Raw genomic sequence first — 15,568 nt, 5'->3', positions numbered from 1 at the left:
ATTGCCACAAGTGGGATGAGGTCGCACAACAAATGGGCTTGGTCCCAGAACCCCTAAAGACACAGCTCCTACAAACTATTGTTCAAGGGAGACAAGTAGCAAGCTGCATTCTTAAAAATAACTTGGACGCAGCAGACAATGAGGTGCAAATTGTGGCAGAAGGTACCTTCATCAAATGCCATGCATGGCTAAGTCAATCAGGCTTCAAATTGGAGACCCAGAACACCCTTTTAAACATGTCCATCGGGCCCAATGCATTATTCGGCAAAGCGGTAAAGTACACTGTTGGGTAAGATTTTCATATAAATGGTCAATCTTCCTGACATGCGTCCACCCCAGAACTTTTTTGCTTTACTGGTGGGATATTTTTCCTTAATACCTGAGTGGGAACCTTTTGCCACACCCACAGAATCCTTTACTCATTTTATGGGTGCCATTTTCTAGACTGCAAAGCGTCTTTTAAAGTTATCATCTTTAACAACTATTTGGCAATAAGTGCCTGTTGCTGGGTTGCCTTAGGGGCTCCCCTTTTAAACTTTATCTGGCTAACCTTGAGAGAACTACAGTTCCCTAGAGTAGAAAGGATCTTTGGATCCCTTTTACATTTTGTTAGGTGAAACCAGCACACCCCACCTTATGTTCAGTGCTGGGGAGATGTATCCCCTTTCACACCTAAAACTAACAATTCTGTTACAGGGACACGCTTACCTTCAATGGCTGGTGGCAGTGATATCGTATTAATTTGGTGCACCTTTACCGTGGGCTGTGTGAACAGCTGTAGTAAATGCACCTAAGGGTGCTTATTTTACCAAAATTGCCCAGTCTTCTTTTTTCGCCATTTCTTGTTCCTTCCCCCGACATCCAGGGTTGGAAATTCCTTTGTGTAATTTATTTTTTTAATCTTTGGGAGTCGCCTGAATTCCCCGCCCAGGCTCCAGTCTGTCGAGGGCAGGAAGCGAGGGAGGAGTCCAACTTCATAGCCCTTGTTTACCTCCTTGCTTGAATGGGGACAAATCAAATCAAAGTGCGGTGGTGGGTGCTGGTTGTCCTGATTGGACAATCGGACCACCCCTTGTTGTAAAATGCAGGGAGAGAATGCAGAGGTTGTGCTGTAGTTCCAGTTAAATACTGCGAACCTGAAGACAAGTCTACCACTGGAACAGTAACTGAAGAGGATGATGGAAAAGTGGTTGAAACCATTTCCAGCAACCTGGGCACTCCAAAAACGACAACCCTGACCCAGAGCCTGGTGAGACCAACTGGACTCAAGAATACCTGCATTTTGAGCCATCCCTTGCGTTGCACAGACCTTGCGTTGCTGCAAAGTCTATTTCTGTAATCTGTAACCACAACTATACGGGTACTTCTTGGGCACCACACACAAAACCGTAAACGGAACAATCACAAATTCTGTTCCTACCTGCTCTTCTCTTCCGGAACAGCTATATCAACGTGGGAGACTACCGGAGATCCCGTAGAGAGGTCAGAAAGAATCCCCCTGAGACCTCCTGCGCACGCGAGCACCAATTGGGTTCAGTAACAAAGGAAATCCCAGGGAAACCCTCATGGGGGAGAAAAACCATGGGCTGGGCTGCTGGGGAGCGCAGGTCCCATGTTCCCCAACGCCGGTATGGGAGATGTTACTGCCTGGGATTGATGTCGTCAAAACTGAAGATGGAATTTTCACTGACCCATACCGCTGAATACAAAAGAAGAAATTTCCCAGACGTGGTCAATGAGAAATGTAAAAATATAGAAAATGCTACTTCCTAAAAGGTCTTAACCTTGGTTGTAGAGGTGGAATCGATGAGCCTACGGTAGTGCAAGGCAGTTCAACTCTCGCCTCTCTTGATATTCTTATTGTAAAATAACGGAAAGAGACTGAGATTAGTAAGGGACTTCAGCAAAGGAAAGAACCAGTCGCTGGATGAGAAAAAGAAATGCGAACCTGGGAAGATAGGATATGCCAGAGAGGAGTGAGGAATGATGGATCTGTAGTCTTCCTACGACGGTGTATTCGTTCCACAGCCAAAGGATACAATAACCAGGAGTGATCCGTGAACTAACACTAAACAGGGTGGATTTCACCCAATGAAAGACAGTTAGAATTTTCTAACCTACCCTTGACACCGGCGCAAGCTCTGCATATGATGATGTTAAAGGACATTTGTACCGCGCACCATCACCACCGGAGTGGTCCCCTGGCGGCTCTGAAAGATGAGGGGAGGTTGAATTAGTGGGAGGAAGCAGGAAAAGTGCAAGAGCGGGTCCAAAATATGCTGATTCAGATACCTCAATATGTAGCCGGTCGAGAGGTGACAGTACGCAAAGCAATGCGTTTGCTAGGAATGATGGCGTCATGTATAAATTTGGTACCTCACGCGTGTCTGCGCCCAATGCAAGAGTGGCTCAACAGCCAGTGGTGTCAGGCCAGCGGACAATGGGACCATCTAGTGGTGGTCTCGCAGACCTTGGTTCTCTCGCTGTGGTGGTCATCGAAGGAAAACCTCGTAATAGGGAAACCATTCGCCACCCCCGCAGTGAAAGCCACTCTAACCACAGACTCATCCCTCACAGGATTGGGGGCTCACCTATCCCATCAGACTGCACACAGAGTTTGGTCTCCGCGTGTAGCGTCCAAACACATAAACTTGCTGGAACTACTAGCGGTCTTCAAGGCACTGAAGGCTTTCCAGGCACACCTGCAAGGGAAGGCAGTGATGGTCCTCACAAACAGCACCACAGCCATGTACTACCTGAACAAGCAAGGGGGCACTCGCTCTCCAGAACTGTCCATGCTGTCCCAGAACATCTGGAAGTGGGCTCTCAAACACATGTTCCTGTTTCACAACATGTACCAGGGGAACTCAATCTGCTAGCAGACATACCCAGCAGAGACTTCCCTCTGCCCTCAGAGTATGAATGGCGATTACAAGAAGACATCGTCTTCGACGTGTTCACACAATAGGGCTTCCCAGAAATACATCTGTTCGGAACTCTGGAGAGCACCCAATGCCAAGATTACGCCTCCAGGTACCCTCAGAACCGCTCCAAGGGGAACGGTCTCTGGATAACATGGTCAGGGAAATTTGTTTACGCTTCCCCCTCCTCCCCCCCCCCCCCCCCCCCAACAAGATAGTGCACAAGATGCACCAAGAACCAGTCACCATGATACTAGTGGCACCAATGTGGGCCCGGCAACCATGGTTCGCTCACCTGATGGCGATGTCTCTGGCTCCACCGGTGAAACTACCCTGCCCGTACAACATGCTGTCACAGGACAGGGGGAAAACGCTGCACCTATGCCCAGAACCTGAATTTAGCAGCCTGGCTCCTGAGGTCATAGATTTTGGACATTTACAGCTCCCTCAAAGATGCATGGACATTCTTAGGGAGGCAAGAAAACCTAACACTCGTTACTACTATTCTAGCAAGTGGAAAAGATTTGTCATCTGGTGTAGAGGTAAGAGCGTCGACCTCGTTGACTGCTCTCCCACACAAATTGTTCTTTACCTGACTCACTTATTAGACTCAGGATTAGTCTTTAATTCTATAAAAGTTCATCTAGCTGCACTTTCCGCATACACCATGTCCCAACATAAGGTGTCATGGTGGAAAGTCCCAGTTATTAAGGCCTTCATGGAGGGAGTAAAGATTATCCACCCTCCTATATCTAACCCAGCTCCCGGATGGGACCTAAATGTGGTACTAACCAGGATTATGGGCTCACCCTTTGAACCCATGCACAAGGCAACACTTAAGAACCTCACTCTTAAAACTGCTTTCTTAATAGATATCACCTCCATTAGGAGAGTAAGTGAACTACAAGCGCACTCTATACTAGACCCCTTTGTAACAGTTCACAAGGATAAGATGGTTCTACGCACGCATCCTAGGTTTGCACCGAAATTCATTTCTAAATTCCATGTCAACCGGTCGATAGAACTACCAACGTTCTTTCAAAACCCATCTAATGTGGGAGAAAAAAGCCTGCATACACTTGATGTGCGCAGAGCAGTCATGTTTTATATGGAAAGAACTAGACCACTGAGAAAGACTGATCAGTTCTTTGTCTTGATGGCAGCAGGAAGAGAAGAAGATGCAGTTTCAAAATCCACTATATCTAGATGGATTGTCCAATGCATCATTCTTAGTTTCTCTCTTGCTAAGAGAACTACCCTTCAAGCCAAGAGCACATTCTACTCGAGGCACTGGGGCTTCCATAGCATTCATTGTAAATGTCCCTCTTTAGTCCATTTGCAAAGCGGCAACCTGGAGTTTTGTACACATCTTTACAAAACACTGTCTAGATACCCATTCTAGATCTGATTCCCAGGTGGGACAAGCAGTATTAAGACATCTTTTCTCTACTGTTCCTTCTCACAACCCACCTCCAACTCCGGGTACTGCTCGCTAGTCTATGCACAGCATGTGATTCTAAGCAGATTAACAAGCATCAGAAGACATGCATTACTTACCGTAAAAGCATTTCTGATGATTGTATCTGCTTAGATTCACATGCGCGCACCCTTCCTCCCTGCTCGGATGGAAGGAACATGGACATCTTATTACTTTCTCTCTTTTCTGTACTCGCTCACGTCTAAGAAGGCTCCCTCAGGGCAGAAAAAATAGAGGGACCTCAACGCGTGAGGGATTGTGGGTACACTGCACGTCACTATAGGGATAGTATTACAGACACGCCTATGTCGACTTCCCCTTTTCGACTACGAAAAACAAAATGCAATACTCCGCAGTGACTACTGGATGTCGGACTATGCACAGCATGTGACTCTAAGCAGATACAATCATCAGAAATACTTTTACGATAAGTAATGCATGTCATCCCTTCCTTTGCTGTGGCTGGAACTGCATCCAGAAGTCCCGTAGCGCTCACTGCTGCCGAGAACTAGAATGTTACCGGGTCCTGAGTGGGAGGCTGTGTTGGGAGGGGACCGTTCTGTCCCTATACTCCCATTGCGTTCCGAAATGGAGGAAATCATCACAATTTCCATCTTGACTATGTGACTGGAGACCACGTTTCCAAGCATTTTGCTGCATAAAATACTATTAAATGATGAACTCTTGGCACTTCCAGTGTTTTTCCATTGCACCTCAAACAGGAGTTTGCTTCATTCTTATGTTCATGTATCTACAACTTCGCAACACTTTAAGCCTTTTCCATCCACTGGGTTTGCTAAAGTGCATTGTGGAACATCCAGATCAAATACATTCGTATAAATATACATTGGTGCATCGCCGCAATCTATTTACTACGTAGCTAGCCTCAGGATTACTTTGACTGCTTGCGTTACGGCATCTGTACAATTGTAAAATAACTTTTCAGTGTTTCATTGCATGCGCAACCTTCACTTCGATCCCGAAATGTTGCTTTACTTAGACACTTCATCCTCAAAATCCTAGAGAATGTCTGTATTCTTTCTTCATTTGTCTATTTTCTGGGTGTCAATTCTGCTTCGTATGACGTCACCCGTCTTCTTTCTTCATCTTCAGACTTCTTCCAGGACCTTCTCCAGAAGACATTTATTTTTTTGTGAATGCATATAGGGTTTTCTCAATGGATACCTTGTCTCAAGGATTCTTTGCGGTATAGGCATCCTCACTGGTACTGCACATGTTGCAATTTCCGGTTCCCAACATATAGGCAACATAGGGGCAGAGCTTCTGGTAGGGTTACTTGGCTCCTCCTCTACAAGATGTCCTGGTGGAAGGTCCCTGTCATTGTGGCATTCATGGAAAGAGTAAAAAGGCTTAACCGCCACCATTTCAAAACCTCCTCCAGGGTGGGGATCTAAATGCTCATGCACACATCCAGCCTTAAACACCTAACACATAAAACTGCTTTTCTTGTGGCCATCACCTCCATAAGAAGTCAGTGAACCAGGAGCATCGTCAGTGCAAGACCATTTCTTTGTTATCCACAAAGATAAGTTGGCACTAAGACCACACCATAGGTTTTCCACTAAGTTCATATCCAAGTTCCAAGTCAACAAGTCCATTGAACTACCTGCTTTCTTTCAAACCCTTCAAACTCAGCTGAGTAAAACCTCCTTATACTAGATGCAAGGAGGGCGGTTCTTTGCTATGTAATCAAAACAGCTGGGGAAAAACAGACCGACTGTCTCCTTAGCACCTGGCAGGGAAGGTGATCACGTTTCAAAAATCGCCATCCCCAGATGTATAGTCGCATGCATACAACTGTTACACTCTATCAAACAAAACTCTACATTTCACACCAAGAGCGCTCACTACCGGGGTACAGGAGCTGCTTTGGACTTTATTGCAAACACCCCACTGGCTGTCATTTGCAAAGCGGCTTCATGGAGCTCTATATATGCCTTTACTCGGCACTACTGCATTAACACATTTTAAAGCAGATTCACTGGTGGGACAAGCGGTGCTAAAACATCTATTTGCTGCTGCACCGTCTCACAACCCACCACCTTCTCCAGACACTGCTCGCTAATCTATGCATAGCATGTGATCTAAGGAGATCCACAAGCCTCAGAAGGGCACCCCAGCTCCTACCCCACTGCCCCCTCCCTTCTGCACTTGCACGTTTTGAATACTCACAAGCATAGTAGGTCTGTCCTTTTTCCCCCCCTCCACTGTATGTAATATTTGATGTATTTTAATGTCATTCCCATGTCCCTTTCCTGTTGCCCCGTGGGTGCTTTGAATTACTTGATGTATAAGCGCCTAACAAGCAAACAATAAAATACTCTTCTCTCGCAGTCATTAATACATTTCTCCTTTTCCTTCTTTCTAGTTCTTCCCCAATGGAAACGCCTTCACAACAGGCTCAGACGATGCTACCTGCCGATTGTTTGACTTGCGGGCCGACCAGGAGCTGATGATGTACTCCCATGACAATATAATCTGCGGCATCACCTCTGTGGCATTCTCCAAGAGTGGAAGACTCTTGCTGGCTGGCTATGATGACTTCAACTGCAACATTTGGGACTCCATGAAGGGTGACCGCGCAGGTAAAGGGTTCTGCACTATGTGCTTGACCAAACATGACAAATTGAATTATAAATTGTTTTATTCCAAATTATGCTTTAAAAAATGTGACTCTGGTTAGCCTAAAGACTAAACAATGGGAACGACTGCCAGGGCTATTCAATGTAGTTTTTGAGCCAGTCTCAATCCGAATAGCATACCTGAACATTCATGACACATACTGGAAGGGAAAAACACCAGTGCACACAAATTCCCAGATAAAGTCCCAAGTGCGCTTGCCAGCACCCCATTCTTTTAATTCCAGGTTCAGAATCTGTGTCCTCATTGTTCCTTTTTTGTAAACCACTTGTTGGTCTACAGTGCCGGCAGGAGGTCCACGCATTGCTTGTCTAACTTCATTTATTTTATGTATTTCTTGTGCGCCGGAAGCCCAAAGGTGTCGGGGCACGACAGACACTTAAGGACAAAAAAAAGAAAAAGGACAAGCTCACATTGGCAGTAGAATGGGGCTTACTTAAATAACAAGGTTTTTAGGGATTTTCTGAAAGTCCAGGGATTGTGGTCTAGGGTCACGGTTGCAGTGAGTGAATTCCAGAATGTAGCTGCTTTGACCTGGAATGATATGCCAGGCCCATCTCCCATTTGAACCTGGGACAAGCAATCTGTATTTTGTTAGAGGAATGTAGTACTCTGGCCGGGCAGTACAGTGGAACCTGCATCTTCAGGTAAGAGGGGGCTTCTCTGTACACACATTTGTGGACACTAGTACCCACTTATAGTACTCACTTCTGTGAGTTGAAATGTGCTTCTGCCTGGTAAGGTTATTAACGGTGCCCACGTCTGTTTTGCAGCACTTGAAGTTTCCTGAGATTGTTGGATGAGGCTCTTATCAGTAAAGCGTTACAATAGTCCAGTCTTGTGAGAATTGTGGCACGGGCAATGGTTGTCGTGTTCTCTGGAGATAAAAGGGCGTCATGTTTTTTTTTGACGATGGAGGGAGTGGTTGCAGTTTTGTCAAGCAGTTGACATTAGCATCAGAATTTAAGGAGGCCTCTAGACAGATGCCCAAGGTTTTCACCTTGCTAAGGACAGGGATGCTACTTACACCAATTTGAAAGCTGGTGTATGCCGGCCTTTAATTGGCCCGCGCTGCTTTTGAGCCAAAGATCAATAATTCGGTCTTGTTAAAATTTAGGCAGCGCCAGTTGGATGACATCAGTCATTGATTTGGTGATCAATTGTCGACTGGCCTGCAGAGTCGGCCAGGTAGTCTCCTGTAACCTCTAGGACCAGCTATTGTCTGCATAGTTGGTAATAAACACCCCTCCCCCTCATGGTTGATTCGAAGGGTACAAAGAGGCTTGATGTACAGATTCAACAACCTAGGTGACACGCTAGCCTCCTGCGGTACGCAACACAAGATGGATTTGGTGGGTGACCTTGCCTGGCCCCACTGAATGTGAGAATCATGGTCTGATAAGGAGAGAAACCAGTCAACTGCGATCTCAGAGCATTGCCCTAGGTGGCGTAGTCTGTTTCAGTGTGCCACGGCCCACCAAATCGAAGGCCGCAGACAAGGCCAGGATGCCTATTCTGCCATCTTCCAAGATGTGGCGCATGTGTGCTTGAAGAATCACTAGGGCGGTCTCTGTGCTATAGTTTGGTGTAAAGCTATATTCTCTGGGCTGTAGATTACTATTGGCTTCAATAAAGATTTAGTATTTATTATAGACAATCTTATCCAAGACCTTCAGCAAGAAATTGCAATTTGTGATGGGTTTAAGGTTATTGGGGTCCTGTGGATCGAGGTTGGGTTTTTTGGGTAGCAGGGTGACGGCTTTTATATCTTTGGGCACCTTTCCTTTACGGAAGGAGGAATTAAAGAACCTTGTGAGAAAAGGGGGTGAAGAGCACCTCATGTTCCAAGATGATTTTGGGCGCAATAGTATTTTCTGAGCAGGGTGTAAGGTTCATGGAAGAGAGGTCTTCATTTTGTGGATGTTAATTTTAGAGAAGGAAATCAAAAGGTGTTTAAAGATCTATATATGGAGACATTGAGATGTGATGTTTCTGGCCTGCATCTTTACCTCAAACTGCTCTTGCTTTGATTTGATCCTCAATGGCTGCCTGTACTGTGACAGTATCGAGATTAGCAGGTAGGAATTGTATATGGTGGGCATTGGGTTTCTCAAGTCTTGAGTGTTTCGAAGTTCGCTTTGGATATTTCATGATTGTAGTCTTTTTTTTTTGCAATCAATCACTTTATTTTTGTAAATTGTATCCACCTGTTTCCAGGCTTTAGTTTCCTTGGGTTGATGTTTTAACCATATAGATTCTAGTTTTAATTTATTTTTTTTGTGGTCCAGTCCTGGTCAAACCACAAACAATTTTTGGTGGCTGGGATGGTCTTACAAGTCTGGGTTTAAGTGGTGTATCTCTATCCAGAAGGGTTTTTTAACATTTTGTGATAGAGCGAGATGTTCGGCTGAATCGGTGTCTGGGGATTCTGACATAATGCGGTTAAGACATGCCGTAAGATTCTTTGAGTATCTTTTTAAGATTCCTACTGGTGACTGATTTAGCTGTGTTAGGACTTCTGAAGGGCCTGTCTGGAAGCAGGACATGGAAATTGATGGGATAGTGGTCTGACCAGACACAAGGCAGTGTCTGGTCAACCTGGGCTATGAGATTCGTGATAGCCACCCAATCAAGGATGTTTTTGTCCGTGGTTGGAACATCGTGAATGACTTGGAATTCTAAATTGTTCATGGATCTTTCGAGCCTGATGGCCTCTTTATCCGATTAATCCCATTTTTCAGCTATTCATATCGCCTAGATAGATAGTGGCCAGATTAGGACCTTCCAGGGCGTGCAGAATTTGCATTAATACCTCGTTAAACTCTGGCATTACTTTGCAAATTGCTTGCTCTTATACCGTCACCATCCAAATGGTAGGATTGATGTGCTACTGAACTTTTTCTGTTCAAGGGCTCCGAGATTCCAGTTTAGTATTTACCTTGACTCCTCTTGGGAAAAGGGTAACACACGTGCTCTCGTGCCTAATGCACTGTTTCCTGAGGTACTGTCACGGGCCAAGACTGTAAGAGCTGCTGAAGCTGGTTTATACTGGTACACACCCTGTAGTGCCAAGTCACTAAACTTTCACTGAGCTCAGCACAAGAGTCTTAAAATGACCTACCCATGGTTCCCAGCTGCAGGACTAGCAATAGTCTCCAAAGTGTACCAAAGAAAGGTGCAATTGGTTTCACTGGAATTAGTTGGTGCCAGTGACTAAAAATTCCTGAAATCTAGGGATTGAAAATGGTGATCTTTGCATAAGTGTCTGAACCCTTGTGTGGCAAGATAGTGCGAATTAAAATGTGTTTTAGAAGGATCTTCTATCACCACTGCCTTGGTTAGAGGTAGCCACAGATGCGATACAAAGCATTTTCGTCTAGTACTCTGCAGGCAGGGCTTTGGTTTGGTTTCTCCGTTCATAATGATCAGTACTGGACTGCTCATCCCGGTGACCGCCATTTCGAGGATTCTGCGGAAGTCCACCTTTTTGTCTGGTAGACTTCCACTTTGCACATATTTAATGAGTCAGTATAGTCCTACAATGTGGTCCCACTTAGTTCTTTGAATCTTACTAGAGCAACATTTTTCACTGAGAAGCCACTTTATCAAACATACAAATAATGTCCAGCAAGATAACTTAGTAAATTAAGCTCATGACATGGATGTTCGCTTTCAAGGTACTGTTTTCAATCCCAATAGGCCAACTTAACATTTATCATTTAGGGGGTCAAAAGATTTGAGTACAGTTACATTGGGTTATAACCACTGTAAAAGTGCTTAGCTGAGCAAGGAATTCTGGATAAAGGAATTGCTTTATGTAAACTTAACGTAATATAATTTCTGATGTTTGTTAATCTGCTTAGAATCACATGCTGTGCATAGTCCGACATCCAGTGGTCACTGCGGAGTATTGCATTTTGTTTTTGTAGTCGAAAAGGGGACGTCGACAAGGCGCGTCTGTAACACTATCCCTATGGTGACGTGCATTGTACCCACAATCCCTCACGCGTTGAGGTCCCTCAGATTGTTCGTAGATGGTGAAATAAATATTGCAGCGTGGCTTGTCCTTCCTGCCACTAGCCCTCTTTTCTAAAGAATTTGGAATCAGGTGTGTGTGGCCAAGTGATAATGTAGAACATTCCTCTGCACCATCACACATGCCCCACATGCACAAAGCCTCACATTATTTTTGGTTGTTGGGGAGAATTCTCAAAATGTGTTAATTCCCTCCACCTTAGAGACCCCCAGCGACTTGGCTGGATTTTGAGGACTTAATTTTGTTTAACCTGGAGAGTGTGACCCTTTTTCCCACTCTCTTTTATTGTATTGTGATTTTATACACCGTTTCTTTTTGGTTATGGAGTCTAACCAACTCCATAGGCGGCATCTTTTACAATTGTCACAAAGAACCTTCAGTGCAGTGCCACAGGGAAGTCTTCCAGATTTCCCAAGGTTTAAATACCTTCTCTGGGATCAACTACTGTTTCCCAGAGCAGTGAAGTGAAATTGACTTTATTTGGGGTGTACTGGGTCTAGCAAGTACAATGCTATCTTACGATAGAGTGCTGGAGGAGCTAAGTATTCCCCTGTGTCTAAATGCTCATGTAATATTTTTTGTTACCTTTTCCTCAATTGACTGGCTGGTGGCAGTGGTTTCGTTTTGATCTACCTTGGCTTGCATTTCCTGCCACTGTTCCGGACCCGGTAAAGTTAACCGCGGGAGCCATCTTTTTCAAAATGTTTCCTGGTCTTCATTAGCCAGGTCTGTATGGAAAGGTCCTTCTAGAGAGTTTCTCTGCACACCAAACCAGGTTTGGTCTCTTTGTTCATTTTGCCTTTGGCAGGGTTTCTGAGAGAAACCCGCCTCTGGCTCCAGAGTGTCTAGGGTAGGCAGGAAGTGAGGGAGGTGCCCAAAACTCTGTGCTTAGTCGCCTAGAAGACACAAATGCACTCTGGTTATTGGCTGGCTGACTGTCCGGCAAGGACAGCCACCCTGCTGGGTGAGTGAAAGCGAGGCTGTAATGAATTGGAGAGAACTGAATAAGAGTCTTTTGGCTTGGAAGGACTCCTTTTAGGTTCCGCCCTAAGTGTAGGGTTAGATATCCTTGGAAGGACGAACACAGGACGTGCAACCCCACTCTCCCCTTGGAGCACGACGAAAAGCAGTGTGCAGCTTGCAAACTCATTCGGTCCAAGACCCTTAATGAGCGCTGTGTAAAGCGGTGGGCCGTGTACGGTATGCCGCAGGTGGAAACCCCTTCCCCCACCGCCACACCCGCTGAGTGAAAGGGGCACCTCAGATGACCAAACATCCGTTGCAGATGTGATGGACCTCGAGGCGGACACTTCTAGGCCAGCCACACCCATCCCCGACCCTTTAAGGCCTGACTCTGGTCTCGCTGCAGGGAAAACACCCAGCGACAGGGGCGTACAAACGCATCACCCTAAGCATACAAACCCTACACCAGTTTCGACGTGACCGCCAAAACTTTTGATGGGTTCCTCGGATCGCGCAGATCCAAAGCCTTCCCCGCATCTGCAACAGCGTCTTGCGACTGGACAATCTTAATCAAATAAGGACGCTACACCAAAAACTTCACACGTCGAAGCGCGGAAATCGATCGGTCCTGAAGGCCGTAGTATTGCCAAAAACTACAACTAGGCCTCTAGTCCAAAAACCGACCGCTAGGCCCTCTAACGCCGCGGAAGGTACTATACCCACCGATAGATTATCGGAGCAATTAACCCACGCCGATTCAGCAGTTATCGAAGACCACATCGAGAGGATTGCGGTGGCGGTTGGTCTTACCCCGGTTCCGCCTAAAAACATGGGGCAAGCCGCGGAAAAATACTTGAAGATAGCCAAGAACCTCTTTCAGACACCCGAAGACTATCTTTTTGACGCCGTAGGGTGGAAGACTACGCTTTTCCTCCCGTAGGGCCGTCTGGGTCCTCTAAATGGACTAGAGAGAAATTCGAGGGGTGCATGGACCGCTGGAAAGAATTCAGTTTTTCTGACCATCCCTGAAAAGGTCTTGTGGAGAGCCTATCGCTCAATTTTCTTCTCACTATCAAGAGGAGCAGCCCTCTGTCTCAGTCTAACCTGAAGACATTGTGCACTTGTACACCTATAGGGACATTTACACTGAAGAAGCTTAATTTCTACAAGCTTATGAACAACAGGATCCCACAGACAATTGGGACGAAACCCAACAGGAGGGTACAGACCCATGGACACTTCCACTTCAAGTTGAGGATACGGATGTATTGTGTTTAGACTCCCTTCCGCTGCGGCTCGTTGGTCCTCACCCGTAGATGACCATATGGCCTTCAAATCGATGTCAAAAAAGGCAGCTGAACATTTTCAGATCTCTACTCAAGAGGCAGTGTTTGAGCAGGATTTTGTAGAAAATATCCTTAAGGAAAAACCCATCTAGCCAGGCCATTCCCCTCAACTCCTTCCTTGAGTCACCTCGGCGGCTGCATACACTACGCGGATAGCAAATAAAATCACACTATTGACGAACTATGCTGACCTTCAGTGGAACTTGCTCCAGGAAGGCGTCCAAGAGGTTCCAGAACCCGTCAAATCCAAGCTTCTCGCTCTCATAGTCGAGGGAAGACGAGTGAACCAGAATGTGATCAAAAACACGGCTGAAACAGCAGGCAGGTATCTTGCCCAAGGGACCCTATAAAAAGACACGCTTGGCTGCGTACTTCTGGGTTTAAACCCGAAACATAAGCGTCTCATCAATAAGCCGATTGAAGAAGCTAACCTCTTCGGGAAAGCGGTTGATGAGGCCTTGGAAACGGCCAAGAAGGAGCAAGAGACTCTTGAGTCTCTGCAACAGATCACACAAAGACCTCCGCCCCACCCCCTAACTCCCCACAGTGTGGTAACAACTCTTGGCGGTCATTTCGAGTGCAGTCCCGTGCAGGCCAAAACAACTATGGCACGGGGAGTTTCAATACAGGACAAACTTCAGGAAGCCCTGCTTACTACCCTTCTAGGGGTCAGTGACGCGCAGAGGTAGAGGCCCCAATCCCAGAGGAGCCGCAGCCTCTGGTCAAAAATTACCACCAGGTCCCCTCCCATGTCACCCCGGTCGGGGGGCGATTAACATCTTTCCTCACGGCATGGGAAGGGAAAACGTCAGACCAGTGGGTCTTAAAGACGGTCGCCCACGTCTTCAAGACCCTGCTGGGAAAGGACGCCATAGAAGCCGTCCCTATTCTTCAGGTAAACAAGGGTATTTATTCAGTGTACTTCCTTGTACCCAAAAAGAATCTCACCACGCACCCTTTTCTAGACCTGAGCCCAGCGAACAAGTTCATAAAACCCCAAAAGTTTCGTATGGTAACCCTTCAGGAACTGATACCACTGCTGAAACAAGGGGACTACATGGCAACATTGGACATGAAAGATGCATACTTTCATATTTCAATGTTGCCAGCGCACAGGAAATATCTAAGGTTCATGATAGAGGACATGCATTACCAATTCAAGGTACTCCCCTTCTCCAGCATGGGGTCTGGCATGGATTCCCATGCTCATGAATATTCCCCGTCGTCAGGCTGGGAATCCTCGGTAAAGAAAAATCAGTTTTGTTTCTGATCTGTCTTTCGTAGTAGTAACCAATCACTGATCTCTGCGTCATACTGACCACAGCCAATGACTGCCATCTCCCTAAGCCCCGCCTCTGGCAGCCATCTTCAGATTTTTACCACACGTTCAAGTGTTGGGATCCTCGTGCTATTGCTCTCGAGCTTTAGTGCTTTTTCGCGTTTTTTCCTAGGAAAACTTTCTCTTTTTCGGTCAAAAGAGCCTCAAGCTCCACCGTTTCTTTATCCGATCAACGGGGACCCGTGTCGGATTCTTCTACGCCCCTCAAGGGTGAAGACTTTGTCGAGCCACGCTTTTGGAGGACTCCAGAAGTTTCTCAGGCCCATCTCGATCATGGCACAGGAGAAGGGAAGCTCGACGCCCGGAAAGCTGTTCAGGGTCTGCCCTGGATGCCAGCTTCAGAATGTCTTTAAGGAGGACGAACACTCCCTTTGCCTCTACTGCCTGCATGAGGACAAGACGCACGTGGAGAAAGGACTGTGCGTTTTGCGGCAATATGTCGGAGCGGACCATGAAGGACCGCCATCTGCGTCTCGCCAACTGGCTGGAAGGGAAGAGCCCGTCAGGCGAGAAGAAGTCCGAGCGGTCTTCTAAGACCTTTGAGGGCGCCCCGGCGACGGGGGTCCAACAGAAGGCCAAGCACCGCGAGTCCGCTGGCACCGGGAGCGCCGAACGGTCGGGCTCTATGGGCGCCAGGCAGGGCGCATCCTCCCCGGCGCCATCAACCACGAGCCAACGCTCTGGCTCGGGTAAGAGGAAGGCCGAGCACCCGGCGAAGCTCCTGGAGAGACCCCGGTCGTGCTCGAAGGCCCCATCGGAGGGGGAGCGAGGGGGTGACCCTCCCCCCCCCCCCCCAAGGAGAAGGTGGTGAAAGCCTTGATCCAT

General features: G+C 46.7%; 1 protein-coding gene across 4 annotated transcripts in view; it reads left to right on the top strand.

Moving 5' to 3' along the window:
- Positions 1–15,568, top strand: part of GNB2 (G protein subunit beta 2) — a 447,265-nt gene that overhangs the window by 414,460 nt on the left and 17,237 nt on the right. For all 4 annotated transcript variants that reach the window (XM_069644804.1, XM_069644810.1, XM_069644815.1 and 1 more), the window contains exon 9: positions 6,788–7,004. In XM_069644804.1, the coding sequence (XP_069500905.1) occupies positions 6,788–7,004 (217 nt within the window). The remainder of the gene's footprint in view (positions 1–6,787; positions 7,005–15,568) is intronic.

This window comes from Ambystoma mexicanum, chromosome 1p, assembly GCF_040938575.1.
Source record: "Ambystoma mexicanum isolate Mex_15411 chromosome 1p, UKY_AmexF1_1, whole genome shotgun sequence".
NCBI lineage: Eukaryota > Metazoa > Chordata > Amphibia > Caudata > Ambystomatidae > Ambystoma > Ambystoma mexicanum.
Note: the sequence above shows the minus strand (reverse complement) of the source record. Positions and strands in the feature narration are given on the sequence as shown.